Raw genomic sequence first — 18,594 nt, 5'->3', positions numbered from 1 at the left:
TCCCTACAAATATAGTATATTAATTTCAAGTCATAACTTTTTTAAAAAAATTTGAAACCATTATACTTTAAAAAGGTAGAGGATCATACCATCTGTATTTTAGTATCTGTGTAGTGTGACTGGGGGTGCTGAAAATTCAGACATGCAAAATCATAACTAATTTTTCACATCTTTTGAATAGATAGTTTTGTCTGAATTATATTTTTCATTTCAGTCAGATGATGTTTTTCCTTTAATATTGTGGAGTAAGCCTCTCTGTTAAACTGTGATTTGATCTCTGCTCCAAAAATATTTCATTCCTAATGTTTTTCTGTTCTTCATCTATGAAGATATTAAACAGATTTTTATAAATAGGACTTCATGCCTGCATGTGTATTTTCAAACAGTTGTTTATTGCATGACTAGGTTTGACAGAAATCTTGACATGTTCTAAAAGATCCTGCTGCTCATGTCTGCTGTAATTTGCTTTGTTGGCTCAACTAAAAATTATGCACGTGTTGTGAGAAGAACAAGATGAGTTGTATATATCTTTGTTGGCAGCATTCTATTAAAAAACTAAGCTTTGTTTCTCACTCTAAAGTGTTGGATGAAAAACATGTCTTTAATTACTCCAGAAAATTTCAGTTTCAAGCCAAGTGGTTTTTGTTTTATTTTCCATCCATTTTTACTATTATCTTCCAACATGTCTCTTGTAGATATCATCTTTGCAAAATTAATGATGTTGCATGTGATTCCTCTAAGTAATCTAAGGGATGATATATACCTGGGGTAGTCCCAAAGCCAAATAAGTGTGCTAATTTTAAAGTTGCTCATTTTCTAAGATGGTTGCACTTTCTGAACTGATCATGTTCTGTTGCAGTTTGGGCAAGGTTAAAAGCAGTAAAAACAAAGTTCCATCTGTAAATCAAGTAAGCTTGAATTTCATTAAAGATCTTTCCACTGGTTCCTAAAAGTTTTATCTTCACAATTTTTTTTAGCATGTCAGAGTGGTTTAAACCTTAGTATTGGAATGTGGAGATTATTAGGCTACTTCATTTTCAGACAGGGTTTGTAGATCCTGAAGAGGATACAAGGTTGATCTTTTGGGAGTAAACCTTCCAGCATGTTGACCATTTGTACCGTTACATTATCCACTTCTCCTAGCCCCAAACTTCTCTGAAGCTCTGACATTCATGGTAATGGTGGGTTGTTTGGCCTGTTTTACAAAAGTTTTCCGCAGGTGGAAGTATTATGTGGAGTGCCATGGCCATAGAAGCTAAAGGACTAACAGCGGCTCCCTTAGCTCTGCTCTCCCATGAGGGACAAACAGGCAGGTTGGCCTCTTCCCTTCCCTGCTGGAATCCAGACTACACTGGGGACATGACATGTGGAATAAGACAGGAGTGGTCAATTTAAAAAAAAAAAAAAATCCCTCTTTAGGTGTTTGTAAAATCATTAAAAAGGGAATGAGATCTGGGTGCACAATGGGCAACAGAGTCTCATCTGTATGGTTATCCATTTCTGTATTATCTCCAAAAAGATTCTAGAGAAAGTAGAAGTCCCCCCTTTCTTCCTTGTCTGTCTTTACTGATATAATACACATGAGGCAGTAAATGTGTGGCTGTGTCTCTCTTCCAGTCTTTTCAGTCTGATGTTGTGCTGGTGGACACCATCTGCAGTCAAGGTCACAACATCTCTGAATGCTTTCATTTCTGGGATACTTATTTCTACAACCTTTAATAGAAATAAAATATTCAGAATCATGGTTGTACTGAGTCTAAACAGGTTTACTCACAATTACTTTTTCTCTTTGTGCAGGCTTCTTACAAACCTCTGCTGAAACAGGTAGTGGAAGAGGTCTGTAATCCTGATCGGCCTGATCCTGTTGATATTGAGCATATTTCATCAGGCCTCACTGATCTCCTTAAAACTGGATTCAGCATGTTCATGAAGGTAAATTAGCCTTCCCAAGCTCATCTGTAAGATTTTCCTGAGGTCAGAGCATCATGCAGCAGTAGCTGATTTTATTATACTGTTCAGCAGAACTTAAGGGGAAGTTCGGAGAGTTAAATTCTTGAATGGGGCCTGGGAATAGCTTGAGGCATCACATTGCAGGTACAGTGCAGACAGGGAGCACCTGCTGAAAAAAACAAGAGGAATGGAGCAGACTGGACATCTAAATAAGGGTCATGGTAGACACCAAAATAAGTATGACATATCTGGGAAGAGGCAATGTAGTTTTGCTAAAGGGAAGTCCTAACTCACATAGCTTTTAGAGCTCTTCAGAGACACCCAACAAACAAATTGATAAGTGAGTGTCAGTTCCTATAACCTACCTGGCATTCCAAAAGACATTCCACATGGCACTGCATCAAAGGACTTTAAGGACACTCAGCAACCTTGAGATAGGAGAGAAACGAGCATGAGCAATCTGGTCTCACAGGGGATGAAGGAGGAGCTCCGTATTCGATACCTTTTCTATAATTTGATATGGTTCAACTTGTACCATAGGGGGAGGAAGGAAGCCTATAAGTTAGGAATTTCTTTGAGAATCCTCTTAGCATGTTTTAAGACAGTAATTCTACAAGAATTTACTCTGCCTTACAAATTAGCCCATGCTAATTGTCCACTGAATATTTAGAGTTGAAGTGTGGAGTAGCTAGCATGTTGTACATTCAGCCTTGTTTTACTGCATATCCTGAATTCTCCATTGAAAACAACCCTAAATTCACATCAAACCACATCAATACTATGGTTATGAGTACAGTGTATTTCAGTACTGTGCCCAGTGTTTTTCCTACAGTTTTACTAACACCACCTCTCCGCATGGAAGAGACATCAGCAAACTGTGAAGCAGTGGATGCAAGTTGCAGCAAGGGAAATTCCAGCTGAATAAAGGAAAAAAATTCTGACAGGAAGAGTGATTAAGTCCAGAGAATTCTCCCTCTCTGAGATATTCAAATGTTGGCAAAACAAAGCCCTGAGCAATCTGATATAATTTTGAAGTTGACCCTGCTCTGGGCAGGGAGGTGAACTAGATTAGCTACAAAGACTCCTTCCAATTTGATGCTGTGATTCTATGATAATAGAAGAGAATTTTTTTTTCTCCTGTGTGAAAATTCCTGCTACACCTGCATTTAAAGTCAGGTGACAAAAATAGTTTTGACTGTTGTGTTGGTACTATTCCAGAACCCAATATCAGAATAACAAAGTTATTTTTCTGTTATTTCAAAAAAAGCTAGTATTGAGCACATAATCATGTAAGCCTAAAATCCAGTGCTTGTTTTCAGGAATCTGTTTCCACAGTTGAAATGGATTTCCAAAATACATTCAGTTAGGTTCCTAAATTGAAATTCTCAGCTCTTCAAAGCTAATGATAAAGCCCTAAGACAACAGAGGATACATATTTAAAAAGTGAACCAATATAACTCCATTCTTGTGTCAGAATTGAAAAATTTATGCCAACATTCCAAAAATAGTAGAGTTAAAACCACATTCCACTATCAAACAAAGTAACCAGACTATTACACCCAAGTAATTTTTTTAATTATTGGTTTAATTTACGAGTAATTTTCCCAATTCTATAGATTTCATTGTATTTGTTTATTGCAGAATTTTTAAGCACAAATATAGGTTATTCTTAAAAAGGAAAAAAAGAAGAATATAAGGACTTCAGAAGGCCTAAATGGTTAGATGGAGACATTGACAGCTTTAACTAGTTTGAAGACTAATCTGTCCTTTTAGAAGGGGTGTGTGTGTGTGTGTGTGTGTGTGTGTGTGTGTGAAAGAGACAGAGACATAAGTAGTTATGGCAATATGTGCCTGCAAGTGCATCTTTCCTGATAAGACAAATATCCTACTATAAGGAATATTTAAAAGATGAGACAGTGAACTTTGTGTTGGGTGAACATTTCATAGGCATCATCATATACTTCACAAATATGTGTCCATGCTTGCTCCCTTAGTTTGTAGCCTGGCTGGCTGGCATGTGCTCAATTGTTGCATGAATGACAGTCTGACCAGCCTGTATTTCTGACGCAATCACACCATCAGCACAGTAATTATTTTGTGAGCTTCCTTATTTTTGTTTCTTTCTCATTGCCTGAATATAGATGCCAACACACATAAAAATACGTTGGTGATTGCCTCAGGTGTGTTAGTTCAGGACAGACATTTAAAGATACCTCTCATCAAGAAGGTGTTTGTCTGGCAGATAGGTTTGTTTTGAAGCTAAGGGATGGTGAAGGGAAAACCCCCGTTTCAAGGACTCCTGTTTTGACTACTGCTCTAGATGACATGTGCTTTATGATCATCTGAGCTTGCTATCATTGACACACAGCAGCCTAGTTTCTGGTGATTGACGTGTTTTCCTTTTTCCAGTTATTGAGCTAAATTAATTGGTTTCTGGTTGGTCACAAATACCAGAGTCATCAATGCTGCTGTTTTTGTTGGGTGAGTTACAGAACAATAACAATTGTTTTTGCTTACTTTGCTCAGAAAGAACCTGTGTTTTGTGAGCTGACATGAGCCATGAGAAAAAAATTGTCCTCTAATGCCTTCCTGTTTCAAAGTTTTATTGACCCTGTTTCAGAGTTCTATTGACCACTGCTACCCTGTTTTACCACCTCCTCCTCCTCTCTCTCCTCCACACAGACACGTGCACCAGCAAACAGCCCTCTGACCACCAGCATCCTGAGCATACCCTGTATAGTGAGGGGAGAAGCCCTGATGTCCTACTGGGACACTCTGCTGGCTCAGGGCACCATGCCCCTTCCTTTGGGCTCTTTCATGTCAATATAATGGTTTTGAGGGGTTTTTGGTTAATCTTTTTAATTGCCTGAGACAGCTCTCCAAATTTTATTTTAATGTATGGCATTTTGAATTGAAAATGACTTTAACTCAGGGGTTTTGGCAAAATTCAGATTTCACAGTAAATTCACAGGCAGTGGAAATGTCCCAAATCAACCAAACTGTAGAAGGATCCCAGAAGATGCACATTGCTTTTGTTGCAATCCATTTCAGTTCTTCTTCTCTATCGCTGGAATGAGTTGTGTTTAGCTACATGCAGCCAGTTCCTTCAAAAGAGAGAGTCTTGGGTGGTTGTATTATCAAACAAGAAAAAAAATTGGCAGAAACTTGCATTCTCAACACAGCCAAATATTTTGTACCCGAAGTACTGTCCTCCTTCAAAACACTTACACATAGCATAACAAAATTACAGATTCCAAGACCCTTTTCATTTCTGTTTTAATTTAATTTAGAGTTTGCATGCCTAATAGTATTTTTAATACGCGTTTCTGGAATTTGTGGTTTGAACTTTCGTCTTCTGAAAAATAGTAAGTTTTATATAGGCACCATGTGTTTGGATCTAGGTTTATTTTGACTGAAGGAAATGATTTGTCAAGACATTTTCTCTTTAGCATTTCCCTGAAAGCTCATGTTTTCCAATTCTTATACTGGGTCTCCTTTCAGTGTGCCCCATGTTCTGCATGCATGTTTATTATGAGTTTGTTTTTGCTAGGAAAGATTTTAGCAATCATAGAATCCCAGAATCACAGAATATTCTGAGTTGGAAGGAACCCACAAGGATTATCGAGTCCAGCTCCTGGCCCTGTGCTGCACCATTCCCAAGTATCACACTATGTGCCCAAGGGTATTATTATCCAAGCAGGCATGGTGTTGTGATCACTTTCCTGGCAAGCCTGTTCCAGTGCCGTGGAATTGCAATATATATGCTATCAACAAAGTCAGAGAGTAAGAGAATAAATACCCAGTATGCAAATACTCAGCTCACTAATACATCTGTCAAAGATTTTTGTACTAAATTCAAATGCTCAGGAATTCAAGAGCTCCTTGTCTAGGGAGCAGCATTTAACAGGGCACCATCCCCATGTAATCAAAGCCAGCTAGCCTGGAGAGAGAACATGGCATCTCCCTGTGCTGGTCCTTGCTGAAGGTTACCAGGCAGAAAGCCTGACAGACCTGCAGGATGAAAAAGTGCCAAAAGACTAAATATAGGAAAGCCACAATAAAGAAAAGAAGAAGAGCTGTACCCCCAGGATCTGGAGCCACAAGGATCAAAGCAAGCTGCTGTGGTGAGGAAAGCAAAGAAACCCTGCTCTGCCCAATCATGGCTTGACACCAATTCCATTCAGTCGAGTGAATGCTGTTAAAAGCCTATGCTCACACAAGGAGAGGAGGCAGAGAATCTAAAAAGGAATTAAACTATTTTGTCACTTTTCAGAACTGAACATTTGGAGTGTTTCATATTACAAGGTGATGTGACAGAGCAATTGCATGGGCTCTGTTGACATCTCTCCCAAAGACTGGATCAAGGTAGTGTCAGGGTAGTGTGTTTTCTCAAGAAGGAAACAGTTTGCTAGGAAACAGCAAAGTAACCAAACTTCTAGAAGTGGCTAAGAGGAAACTGATGTAAAGCATCACCTTCACATTTAAAATTAAAATACACGTTTAAAATTAATTAAAGCATCACCTTCACATTTAAAATTAATCATGAGGTCTTAACTAAAGTGGGATATTTTTGCCATTTTAAAGATAACTGAGGAAAAATGAAACAAGTATTTTCTTGGAGCTAAAGGTTCTCTATATTAGTTACAAGGTAGTCATAGAAGCATTGAAAACTCTGAATTGAAACAAGCTGTAAACTGATTTTATACTATAATGGATCTTATTTATTTTTATTGGATGAATTGTAAAAGATTATTCACTGCACCGGTGAAAACACATTGCGTAAAATTCTTTTCCATGTTGACCTCAGGCAGGATTCTAGCATGTTTAGGCCAGACTCCTTGCTTCTACTGGGTAGTAATTTACCCCTCATTCCCTAAAGTCTCCTGTGTATGTGTATCCAAAGTAAACATCCACTCAAGTACTCTCCTCCCTCTCTGGGAAAGGGAGGGAAGTAATGAAGAAGGAATGGAGGGAGAAACTCCAAAACTTCAGGAGAAACTCCCACAGGTTTCAGGGGAAGCCATGGAGATTTTATTTCCCTGGAGACAGTTAATTAGCTCTAGCTGGGTTTCATCCTCATTGATTTCCCTCTCAGCTGCTATAGCATTACATTAATATTTCTTTCTGAGCTTCCTCTTGGATCTTTCTCTAGCCACTTAGGGAGCTGATCACTCCCTGGATGGACCTGGATGAAATGAGTAGAAATAATGCTTTTCTTCATTTTACAGGTGAATCGCCCTCACCCTGGTGATCATCCTCTTCTGATCATCTTTATGGTTGGAGGAGTGTCCATCTCCGAGGTCAAAATGGTGAAGGATTTGGTAGCAACACGTAAACCTGGTACCCAGGTACAAACAGCTCTAAGAATAAGTTCCTATCAAAAAAAAAAAACTAAGAAAATTCATCAAATAGTGTTCCCTATAGCACTGGTACCAAACCTACAGAAAGCCACAGCCATATGGGCAGGAATGATGATAGGATTTTGCTGTGAAACATCCGTAGGCAACAAGTATTCAGACACCAAGGGTCTGTTTTTTCACATTATAGTCAGCAACAAAAGTTCAAACTCAGGTTGGAGAGTTCAGAACAGACTGGCATTAATTTGAAGGAGCTTCCATAGTGTCTCAAGAGATTAGTTTCTTTCTATTCTTTATAAACAGAAAAATTTGCTGTCCAAAAAGCTACAGGGTCCCTGGCTGTCCATCTACAGGACATAGCGCAAGGATACTCAGGAGCCTGGGTCCCTCCTAGTGATTTACCAGTGGTAATCCTACAGGCAAGCCAGGTAGCAATGGTGAGGAGCAAAATAAATTAACCTAGATACAGCTGTACTGTTCCTGTGTCTGGCCAGGTGTCTCTGATAGATAGCTGACCACTAGACCTTAAGTAGCCTGAAGCAGGTTATGTAGAGAAAGCCCCAAATCTCTGCATCCCTTAAATGTGCTGTTGGACTCCTGGAAGGAGGATGGTTCCCACAGTGAAGCTTCAGTAATATTCATGTGGCTGATCTTTGCCACATCCACTCTGGCAGCAGAACTTGACTACAGTAACTGTCATCTGAATGGAGGAAGGAGAGGAGGAGTGAGCTCTGGTGGTACCTGAGATTTTAAAAATCATCCTTAATTGTGGAGGACCAATCAGGTGTCTGTTGAGTACTGCAGATACGTAAGATAATACAAAAACTCCAAAGTGCAGCTGTGTAACCAGCTGCATCATAAACATAATTCTGTTTTCCAGGGTGGCTTGTAAGCATCTTGTCTTCAATTCCCATGGAAGGCGGTTTTGATTAGTGAGAAATCATTAGCAAAATGAAGCCAACCAAAGGCAAAGCAGCCCCTCAGTTTGACATGTGTTTCCATGTTCAGTTGTCTTTGCAAGGCATTCTCAAGCACTATTTTTTAAGATGGAATACTGTTTTAGCAGGGTTTTTTTTTTTAATCTGATACCATATTTCTTCCCCATTAGTCTGCTGCTAATCTCCTCAAAATAGCAAATTATATTTTCCTTCTTGGAGGGGAACTGAGTTGTGACACACTGATGGACAAGTTAATCCGCACACAAAATGTATTAAGACACCCTGAAAGATAAACAGAGGGTTAACATCTGAGTTGGTTGAAAACTATGCAGGGAGATTTTCAACTAGCTTTCTAGAGGGACTTAAGGCTTGACAGTGGTGACATGGGATCTGGTGTTGCTTTGCTTTGGCTTAACCCTGGCAGCAGGTCACCCGCTGAGGCAGATTCCTAAAGGATTTTAAGCTTTTACTGCATCTTGCTGTTTATCCAAATGTGCTGTGTTAGAGCTGAAAGAACTTTGGGGAAGAGGCGGGAGGAGGAAGAGAAAGAAGAAACTAAGCAGTTGTGCCAATCTCTCACAAAAAAAAAAGTTTGAAAGTTTGTTGGCTTTACCTGGATTTCTGCACTATAGCTGTGAATATGCAGCACCTGTTTAGGATTATTTTCTTTTCAAAAAGCTAGGCATTTATCTAACTCAAGCCAGGGTTTAACAGAGCCTTTTTGTGCTGTTCAGGCTTCAGGGAAACACTGGCCTTCCAGGTCCATTCCAGTCAAACAAAGCACTAACATTTATACTAATTACTGCCTCTTGGGAAAATGGAGAAATGTGTAAGTACAAAAATTTAGTAAAGTAATTGAAGAAAAACTGACAGGGTGCACTGATTACTTCAGCAACTGTTTGGAATTGAAGCAAATGACATTTAAATGTGGAATAAGAGACACATGTTTCCATCCACAGAACTGCTCTGCATCTGAATCTGAATAACAATTTTATTTCTCATGGAGAAGCACAAAGAAATACAGTGTTTCCTATGCATCATTTGGTTTTGGATGGTGTTAAATAGCTCCCCATAACTAGTGAGAAGTATCCTATTTTTGAAGGAAGAAATTACTTCTGTTTTTCTGCTTTAATCAGGAGAGTAATAAAGTAGAAAGAGCATAAGAGAATGTTTCTCCCTCCCTTCTCCAACATGCACAATCATCCATGTGGTCATGGGTGAGGTCGGCAGACTGATAAACTTTCAGATGCACCTTTAGATGTTAGCTGCATCCTTCCCTGCCTTCCCTGCCTTCCCTGCTGTGTTGTGGGGGAACTTCCCATTGGAGTTCAGTGGGTCAGGATGGGAGCTCCTGGCTCTTCCATCTTGGCTGCCACTAGGAGGGGATAACCCTTCAGGTGAAGCATGAAAGACAGGCATGGAGTACGGAACAAGGAAAAGGTCTGCAAAGGACTGTCCTGAAGAGACCTGCCTGAAGAAGAGATGGACATGACTTCTCTGGGCAATTCTCCTCTTTTCTGTAAAAATGAAAGAACAAACATTCACATTTATCCCTCTCAATAAGCCCTTCGAGATACTGGAGGGAAAGGAGAGAAGTCCTGCTGTATTCAAGCATCTTTTCTGAGACATTAAAGTTGCAGATCTCATTTTTCTCTCTTGGCTTGCTATTTGTTGCACAAATCCCCTGAGGATTCAGTGGTAAGACTCCAAGAAGAAATTGCTTTTATCTGTCAGTGGCTATTGTTGATGTTTGGCTTGTACACTAAAAAAACTTTAGTAACGTGTCCCTTCGTGTTTTTCAGAGTTAAGCTGCATGATAATAAGATGAGACCATACTGTACTATAGTCTGAATCTCATGTAACATAAGTAAGACAGTGTCAGCTTTGGCATCTGCAAGTTACAGAGACTGTTTCAGGCTTATGAAGGAAGAGATAATCAGTGTCAGTTTGCTGCAGGTTGTGTGGGAGGACAAGGGAAGAGAAGAAGTGAGGGGGAGGCTATCACCAATACAGAAGGGATCTTTTCAGTATCTGAAGTGAAAAGATGAAAGAAAGAACAACAAAAAAGTTGAAATGCAGCATTACCACATACTTAAGCTACATGATAGACAGCACAAGGCATCTGATAGCTGCTGCAGTAGATGGACACGCATACTCTGTTGTTGATGTTTGTGCTTCCTCTCCTTGGTTTTGCGCTGAAGAAGCAAATTCATTTTCAAGTGAACTAGTGTGATTGAATCTGCCCCCAGATCCCTGCCTGCAATCCTGACCCTACGGACACTGCTAAACTTGGGGCTCAGTAAGAGCAGTGTCCTATGATTTCAACCCTGGGTTAGCTCCTCACAGAAAGAGTGTACACACTCGCTCCTGGATGATAGCTTTGCTCTTTAGAGAAGCCTTCACACCACATCATTATATACTGGTTTTCACTTAGGGAAAACAGATACCTGCACCTAGCAGGATGTGTATTATGGTTGTAGTGAGCAATGGTTTCATTCATCAGACCCATCTGGGATTAAAAACGGGAAGAAACCAAAGTGATAACATCTGACAGTGCTCAGGGTTGAGCCTGATGTGCAGAACAGCCTGTGCCTGATCTGAAAAGATGGTTTGAAACCAGCAGTCTGGCTTCCTGCAGCAGACACTTCTGTAGTGCTCACCTTACTTTCAACTGAGAGGAAAAAGGCATGACCCAAATCGAGAGGAAACCAAGGCTTCATCGGCTGGTGCCTCACAGTAAATGCACTGGCAGTCACAATAAATCACCAGGTAGAATGTGGGTAGAAATGTGTCAAAGCACACATTCATTAAGCATATAATGCTAGCAGTCATTATGCTCCTTAAAGCGATTTTACTACAGTTATTAGCGAGCAGACAGTTTTGCTGGACAAGTTGTATTGCTCTATCAGCAAACACCAGAAGCAGACAGCCTAACTAGAGCTGGGTAAAGCAAACAGTTACTATCTATGGCTCATTAGTACTGTCTCAATCCCTTTCAGTTTAACTTGTTGCTTCTTGTTCCCCTTCTTTCAGGCAATTGTGCTCTCCTCTGTACTCCTGACACCACACAGTACTGTTGAGTTGTTGTTTGCCTCAGACCGTCTCCAGCCTGACACTCGTATCTGATGGGGGAGGCTGTGGAAAAGATGAGTGCCTTGCCTGGAAACATCAAATCTCTGCTCTGTCACTCTTCTCAATAGCCCTTCAAAAACTGATGTGTCAACTGCTGCACTTACAGCTCCAGGTGAAACAGCTGGGTGTCTGGCTGCAAGGGAACACCTGCAGCTCATGGGCAGCTCTTCAAAATGGTGCAGTTGTCCGACAGCAAACCTCCCCTCCTTGACGATAGCGCTGTGCAGAGCTGAATCACTCCCAGCCTCACTCAGCATGGTGAGGGTGATTGTTTGTAATAATTCCCTAGCAAAGGAGCAGCTGAGAACCAGGTGATGTACAATTTGCGCTCCCCAAGCAGTACCATTTTTCTTCATGGTTTTGCTAGGTTTGCTGGTGGGAAATGCTGATGAAGGAGTGAGAAGCTAACAAAATCCACCCTCTGTCATGCTACCTTGCAAAACGTGTGCCTTATACAATGTTAACAGCCTCTACTCTGACTTCGTCCCCTCACTCCAGAGAGAGATCATGGAACACAGCCCTGATTTAGCTGGCACAGCAGCTCGCAGCCTGGTGATGCTCTTTCAGCAGGACTGTTAGAGGCAGGGAAGCAGAGCCAGACTCAAGGGCTGGGTTACATGGCTGCTTCTCTCTCAGCTTTCCATTTCCTGATCTAGTTTCTCCACCCACAGTCCCAGAAGAAAAGACAGTTTCTGATGGCACACATCTCTGTAGATTTATGCAGGAGGCCATATGGGCTGTGATGGTTTGATGATAAGCCCAAAAGAATCCTCCCCTCACATGCATTTAAAAAAGAAAGAACAAAAAAATAAAAAGGGTATGATCCCATTTTCAAGAGGCCACAGCACAGATTCTTTCTTGAGCTAGATTTCTGAACAGCATGGTTAGAAAACAGCTTTTATTTTTCATTTATGATCATGAAATAGCTGCAATCAAATTCAGTTATGTAATTTTTCTTTATTAAACTTTGCTACAATGTGTGATGAAAGAGCAGCAGCCAGTAGAGATTTTAATTACATATAGCACCAAGATTTCCAAATTGTAACATAAAATGGTGGCACTCTAAAGCTGCGTCCTCTTGCTTTATCCAAGTAATGCCACAACTACAGCTTACACTGAGCATGTGAAATTAAGTGACATTCACTCTATAATAGCATTCTTTATTATGCCAAGGGAGTAGATTAAATGGGAAGTCGTTTTTTAAATTTTGTTGACTAGCTAGCATTAGTTCTCCTAAATGTTTATAATGGTCTTCAGAAAAGGGTGCATTTTGGTTTAAGTTCAATTTTGAGTGGCTGGAAGGAAACAATGGACTGATTATAAAGCATGGACAATGTCACCTCTATGGAAAAGAAATTTATAAGAATGACTATAGAATGGAACTTTGTGCTATAAAAAATGAGAAATGCTATGAGATTGCAATATTAAAAGCTCAAGGAATAGTTTGAATAGAGCAACTGGAAAGCAAGTAGCTGGTCTCTTTCTTGGTTTTTCTGTCATTCTGTACTGTTCAATCTTAGAATATGGTTGTTTTGTAAATTCTGTAATCAATAAAGCAATGCTCTCACAATGCCAAACCTGATCTGTCTTCTCCTTTTTTCTTAGTATGCAGAGCTACACATGCCAGAACTGCATATTCCTGCAATCTCTTTTACTTTTGCATTATTTGATTGCCCCTAGGAATCTAGATCGTCTGTGTTGGTCCTGGAGTATTTCCTAAACTCTGCCCGCAGCAGAAAGGCTTGCCTATGTTCAGTGGCCATTGCTGAGCTCAGGTACTCACACCTCTGAGATGCTGCTGCTTTCCTGAGCTGATGGAGGCTGCTGGTTGTGTTCTGCACTCCCTGACCTCTTTCTCATCAAATGCCTTCAGGTCTCTGACTTGGTCATCTAAAGACCTACTGTATTGAGAAGGCAAGGAGTGAGTCTAAGCAGACACAGGTGATCTTGCATTTCCTCTGGGTCATGTAGCTCCTTTGACTGAGACAGACACTAGCTTTCCAGGCCCACACACACTTTGGAGGAATCTTCTCAGTCTGTGGGGCCACAGCTGTGGTAATTGATGCTGGAACTCAGCCACCATCTCATACTTAAGTACTTATAGACCAAAAGTACAGTGGAGTCTTTCTAGTGGCCCTAGTGCAATATAGTAAGCTTATTTGTAGGAAATAGCTGTAGCAACTACATGGACCCTGTTCTTGGGCAAAAGGTTGAGGGATGAGGGGTCTCCTGCCAGTCCCATGGGAACAGAAACGTACAGAAGAAAGTTTCACGGGAGGGTGCAAGAGTGTCCAAGCCCTCTGCCTGCCACACCTAGCAATACTCAGAAGGCAAAGAGAAAACGTAAAGTTACTCTTGGGAAATTGATTTACTTTTCTGTTAATAAGCTAAGCACTATTTGGTATAAGCTCTGAGTCAAAGGGGAAGCTCAGTTTTGCTTGCAACTTCAATCCTAAGTCACTAGACTAGTACCTCGTGGCCCAAAAAATTATCAGCAGCAGGACCCGGTCAGAGTTTCCCTGCATCACTAATTGCAGCTGTGTGCTAAGAAGGTGAGCCTGTGTGGCCATCAACCTAGCATTAGCACAAGCACCTTCCTCAGAAAGGCTTTTATTAAAGCTACTTTAAAAATAAAAAAAGTAGATGAAGGCTTGCAATTTGATTAAGTTCTTCATGGTGATATGGCTAAAAACAATTTTTTTTTTAAAGAAAGTGGCAGTCGTGTAGAATCCATGTACTTCCAGGTTTGGACCTACCTCACACCATTCCTTTCTCACTAAAGACCAAAGTATTTTTGACAAATAAAGAATCCTATTTTAATTTGAAAGGTCTTTGCCTTATTCAGTTCCTCTCCTGCAAGAATTTCTTAAAAGGAAGTTGTAAAGCACTTGTGAGAGCAAAACCCCTGTGGCTTATGCTAATAAAGCAGCAGCATAGGCAGGAAAGGACACCTTGCTGTTTCTGCAGCATATGTTAACTACCTTAAGAAAGCTATTACTTTGTCTCAACATCTCACTGGTTGTTACTCCTTGTTTCTCACCCCCAAAGAACACACAAGGAAACATGCAATTCAAAAATTTAATGTTGAACCAGGCAGTAAGAATGAAAAGTCCACTCCCTAGGAGGAGTAACTGTACACAAAATAAATAAGTTATAGTTTAAACAAAAGCACAACTGGCTTTTTAAAGTGCATGTGTATAAGGCCCTTAGGCTCGGAACTCCATTGGCTCAATATTAAAAAAAAATTAAGTATTTATATACTCTGCCATGTGTTTAAGAAAGAAGTGGGTCTGGCTCAGCTCAGAACCAGCCATCAGCTTCATTGCCCAGAGCCAGCCATGCTTCACACCTTTTGTTCTTTTTGTGCTTACTGCACACAGGAGAGAGAGAAGGATGTCTTAGAATGGCATTTGTATTAGATTATCACTCCACACACATTCTTTAGAAGCTCCATGTTGAATTTTGTCTGGAAAGTACTTTTTTAGGACAGTAAAAGTTGTTTGTAATTAGATATGTTTACACCCTGTGGACAATAGCTTTGCATACAAACAGTAAGGTCAAGTCGTCAGCAATAACATGGCTAGTAGAAAATAAAGGACCATTGTTTACAGTCTTGGTGCTCAGTTCTGCCCACTTATTTTACACTTTTTTTTTCAGAACCATTTGATGTTTGCTTATTTGTTTTGAAATACACAGGGAAAAAAAGAGTTCTACTGTGCAATAAAATTAAACAGTTGCATCATGCTGTCCTTCATCCATGTGAGAACAAAACTCAAGTGGTTAAGTGGTTACATCTGAAAAGGGACCTGCAGTTCAGGGTATTTCCCTGCTCAAGTTGAGTTACAGCAAAAAGGTTATTTCTGCACAAATGAAAGCCAAATCTGTCCAACTGGGGAAAAGGAAAATTGTTTCATTTACTGAAAAGTTCCCTTTCCAAATGAAAATACCTGTTCAACAAGTTGCATACTAGAACTTTTTCAGGAGGTTTTATGGTTTTTTTCTCCTTTTCTAATCTGATACTGTTCCTTTTTTAAGCAACTGCTTAAAGACTTCTACCATGCAAAAGGCTACTCAAACAAACCTCCTTTCACAATACCTTGGATTCTACATGTGCCAGTGTTAAACATCCCAGGTTTCAATCTCAAGCTAAACATTGGGTAGACCAAGGGGTGTGCTGTCAAACAGAAGTGACAGTCCTCACTTTGGCAGACAAAGCTTGCTTAAACCTTCTCTTCAGGTCCTGCATGTTGGGTGATTTTGGCCGTGGAATAAGAGAGGTTCTCCTCCTCTCAGGGGTGCTGGTTATTTGCTGTTTATTGACTTCTTTACAGAGGAGATGGAAGGCATTGAAGACATTATTGTAGTTTTCACTGACAGATACTTCATAGAAAGTACAGCCCAGCATATTGGCCAGCTGAAGTCCCTGCTGAGGCTCCACCTCTTTGATATGCAAGAGATCAGCTTTGTTTGCCACAATGACGACAGGGACCATGTTCCCTGGATGCAGCTGTCGAACATGATGGTAAAGGTGACTGAGTAGTTCAAAGCTCTTATAGTCAGTGATGGAGAAGACAATCACCAGGGCATCTGCCCAGCGAATGCATCTGTTCAGCTGCTCATTAGAATCCAGACTGTGTTCATGGATCTGAAAAATGAATGGTCTCAAATCAGATAGCTGAAGTCACAAAAGATTAAAGGAATCTGTCTTCAAGACTCTGTAAAGCCAAATAGCATTTTACAGCTTCAGACATGTATTTGGATTTCACATGGTAAGTATGAACTTAATCTGAGCATAGTGAATAAATGCAGATGTTGATTCAGCTGCAAAAAGCTGGAATTTAACACTGGAGTTTGCTATACTCAAATGGAAAATTGACCTGAGTAGTTCTGCATGCAGAGAAAGACTTTGTAGTTCCACAGAATGGGAAATTAACTGGCTAGACAGTAAGTCTGGGGAAGCAAAGATATGAGCTGGAAGCATTTAGACCTGGAGTGTTGCCCAGTTCAAAAAGGCAACAGTCCAGCATTACTCAGGTCTATACATTCAAAACTTCAACTTGTGACACACTAATGAGCACAGCCACAATGCAGCAGACTTCACTTTGTCATACACATTTATGAAGCTTGTTGGGCAATGGTCATGACATTTATTTTATCATATACCATATTTCACATATACCAGTTTGAATTATTTCTGGGTTTGTGCCTAATGTTCCTAATACGCAGGACTGAAGCACTTCAGTAATTCAGCCACTCAAAAGTAATGGGCCTCCAATGAACAAATGATTCATTGAAAAAGTCTCTTAACACAGCTGGCTTGACTGGTTAAAACACAAGTTACCACCTCTCCCACAAAGAACACCAACCTGTGAAACACACAGCGAAATATTTTACACAAAGACCATAACAAGATGCTGCACAGAGGGATGCATGCACACATGCACACAAACATTTAGAGCTGCTCTGGTAGCATGGTTGCATCTAGCTCACCTGAACTCCTGGAGTATCTTGCACTTGGATAGCCAACATCTCTCCATCTACCTGGATGTGCCTGCTGTAGAGATTACCTGACAAGAACACCAACAAGTTCACAAGGGCAGTCACCACTCTACAGACAAATGTTGCTTCTGCTGCCCATTAGTTGTGTAGGGAAAGTCATATCACCACTCATGAAGCAAGAAACTTATAAGTCTTATAAGATTTTTGGGTGTTAACAATATTTATGAGATTACTAGAAACCTAGGATTAAATCATGAATTGATGTGTATGGAAGCTAGGAATTAAATGGTAGGCAACTTGGAACGTAATCACTGTTAAAGACTGTCTTATCTTGAATGATTAAGAGTGCAAAATAACCAGCTTTCATTACATAGAAAAGCAGTTTTCTTGTCATTTAGTATTTCCACAATTTAGTGAAGCTCCCCTTTAAAAGTTTTCTTCCAAATTTGCCCAAAACTACAACAGATGCATTTTCTGGCTCCCTGTTGGCTGGTCTGTAAAGTCTTCTGGGTTGGTTGTTGGGTTTTTTTTCATTTGTTTGGCTCTTTGAAGTAATTTCCTCAACAGAAGGCTGTCTATTTTACACCAGCGTTAGTTCAGACTCTGCACTGTACTCACTGAATAAGGTATGTAACATCACCTCTCCATTTTCCCCTTTAAACTGGCCCTGTCTAGCCCATGTAGCTGCTGGCACTCAGTTTGCGGAGAACAATACGACAGTAGGTTTACAGCTGTTTTAGCTAACAGACTCCTTTAAAAAAAAGGGGTACTTTCACCACATAAAGCTAATTCTGCCAGAGACCTGCAGTACAGCCCATCTCTAGAGCTGCTGCGACCGCAAACCGCATGTGGCTGTGGCTGACGTGCCCCTTTCCGAGGGCTGCGAGCAGACCGGGGAGGGAAGCGGCTCTCGGGGCGCCGGCAGCCGCGGAGCCCTGAGGATTCGGGCCGCCGGCAGCACCTGCCGAGCGCCCCGCAGTCCGAGGGCAGCGAGCTCTTCGCTCCGCACCTGTGCCTCGGCTCAGGGGGGTTTACACGCTCTCTCTCAGGGCTTGCACCCCGCACCCCCCAGACCAGGCACCCTCAGGGGGACCCGCCGGCGGCAAAGAGCCGGGGCCGCGCTCCCCCGCCCCATCCCGGCGGGAACGGAGCCGCGCCGCCGCCCGCCTACCTGCGTTCCGCTCGTAGTCACCGATGAACCGCCGGGTGAGGAACCGCACCACGAGCGCTGCGGGCAGCACAGACAGCACCATTAGCCGCGCTCCGCCGCTGCCCCCTCACCCGCCTCTGCCCCCTCACCCGCCTCGCCCCGCCGCTGCCGGCCCTCACCCGCCTCGCCCCGCCGCTGCCCCCTCACCTGTCTTGCCCACGCCGCTGCCCCCCACCACCGCGATCTTGACGAGGCGGGGCCGGGCGGCGGCGGGGTCGCCGCCGGGCGCGCACTCGGCGATGGTGCACATGCTCTGCGTCAGGCGCATCCCGACCGCGACCCGCGCCCAAGCTACCGCCGCTCAGCCCCCGGCCCTTTTCTCGCCCCCGCGTCCCGCCCCGGCCCCTGGCGGCCACTCAGAGCGCCCGAACACCGCCCCGCCTCGTCCCGAAACCCGCCCCGAACCGCGCCCCGAAACACGCCCCGAGCCGCGCTCCGCCCATGCCGGGCACGGTGAGCGGCTGCGGGGGGCGCGGCGGACCCCGCGCCTCGGGTGGGGTGGGTGGGG

At 42.0% G+C, this 18,594-nt stretch overlaps 2 protein-coding genes across 2 annotated transcripts in view; one reads left to right on the top strand and one right to left on the bottom strand.

The window, feature by feature from the left end:
* The window catches only part of SCFD2 (sec1 family domain containing 2), a 189,286-nt gene extending 176,332 nt beyond the window's left edge, over positions 1-12,954 (top strand). Inside the window, exons 7-9 of the mRNA XM_002193111.6 lie at positions 1,798-1,932; positions 7,179-7,298; positions 11,279-12,954. Coding sequence (XP_002193147.5) covers positions 1,798-1,932; positions 7,179-7,298; positions 11,279-11,371 — 348 coding nt within the window. The 3' untranslated portion in view covers positions 11,372-12,954. The remainder of the gene's footprint in view (positions 1-1,797; positions 1,933-7,178; positions 7,299-11,278) is intronic.
* A 1,487-nt stretch (positions 12,955-14,441) lies between these two features.
* On the bottom strand, positions 14,442-18,425 carry RASL11B (RAS like family 11 member B). Its single transcript, XM_030271076.4, has 4 exons — positions 18,234-18,425; positions 18,048-18,104; positions 16,868-16,944; positions 14,442-16,022 (listed from the first exon to the last, which is right to left on the bottom strand). The coding sequence occupies exons 1-4, from the start codon at positions 18,352-18,354 to the stop codon at positions 15,555-15,557; spliced, it is 723 nt and encodes a 240-aa protein (XP_030126936.1). The 5' UTR covers positions 18,355-18,425; the 3' UTR covers positions 14,442-15,554.
* Between the last annotated feature and the right edge of the window lie 169 nt (positions 18,426-18,594).

This window comes from Taeniopygia guttata, chromosome 4 (genome assembly GCF_048771995.1).
Source record: "Taeniopygia guttata chromosome 4, bTaeGut7.mat, whole genome shotgun sequence".
Lineage (NCBI taxonomy): Eukaryota > Metazoa > Chordata > Aves > Passeriformes > Estrildidae > Taeniopygia > Taeniopygia guttata.
The sequence above is the reverse complement of the archived record's forward strand: the minus strand, read 5'-3'. Positions and strand labels throughout refer to the sequence as shown.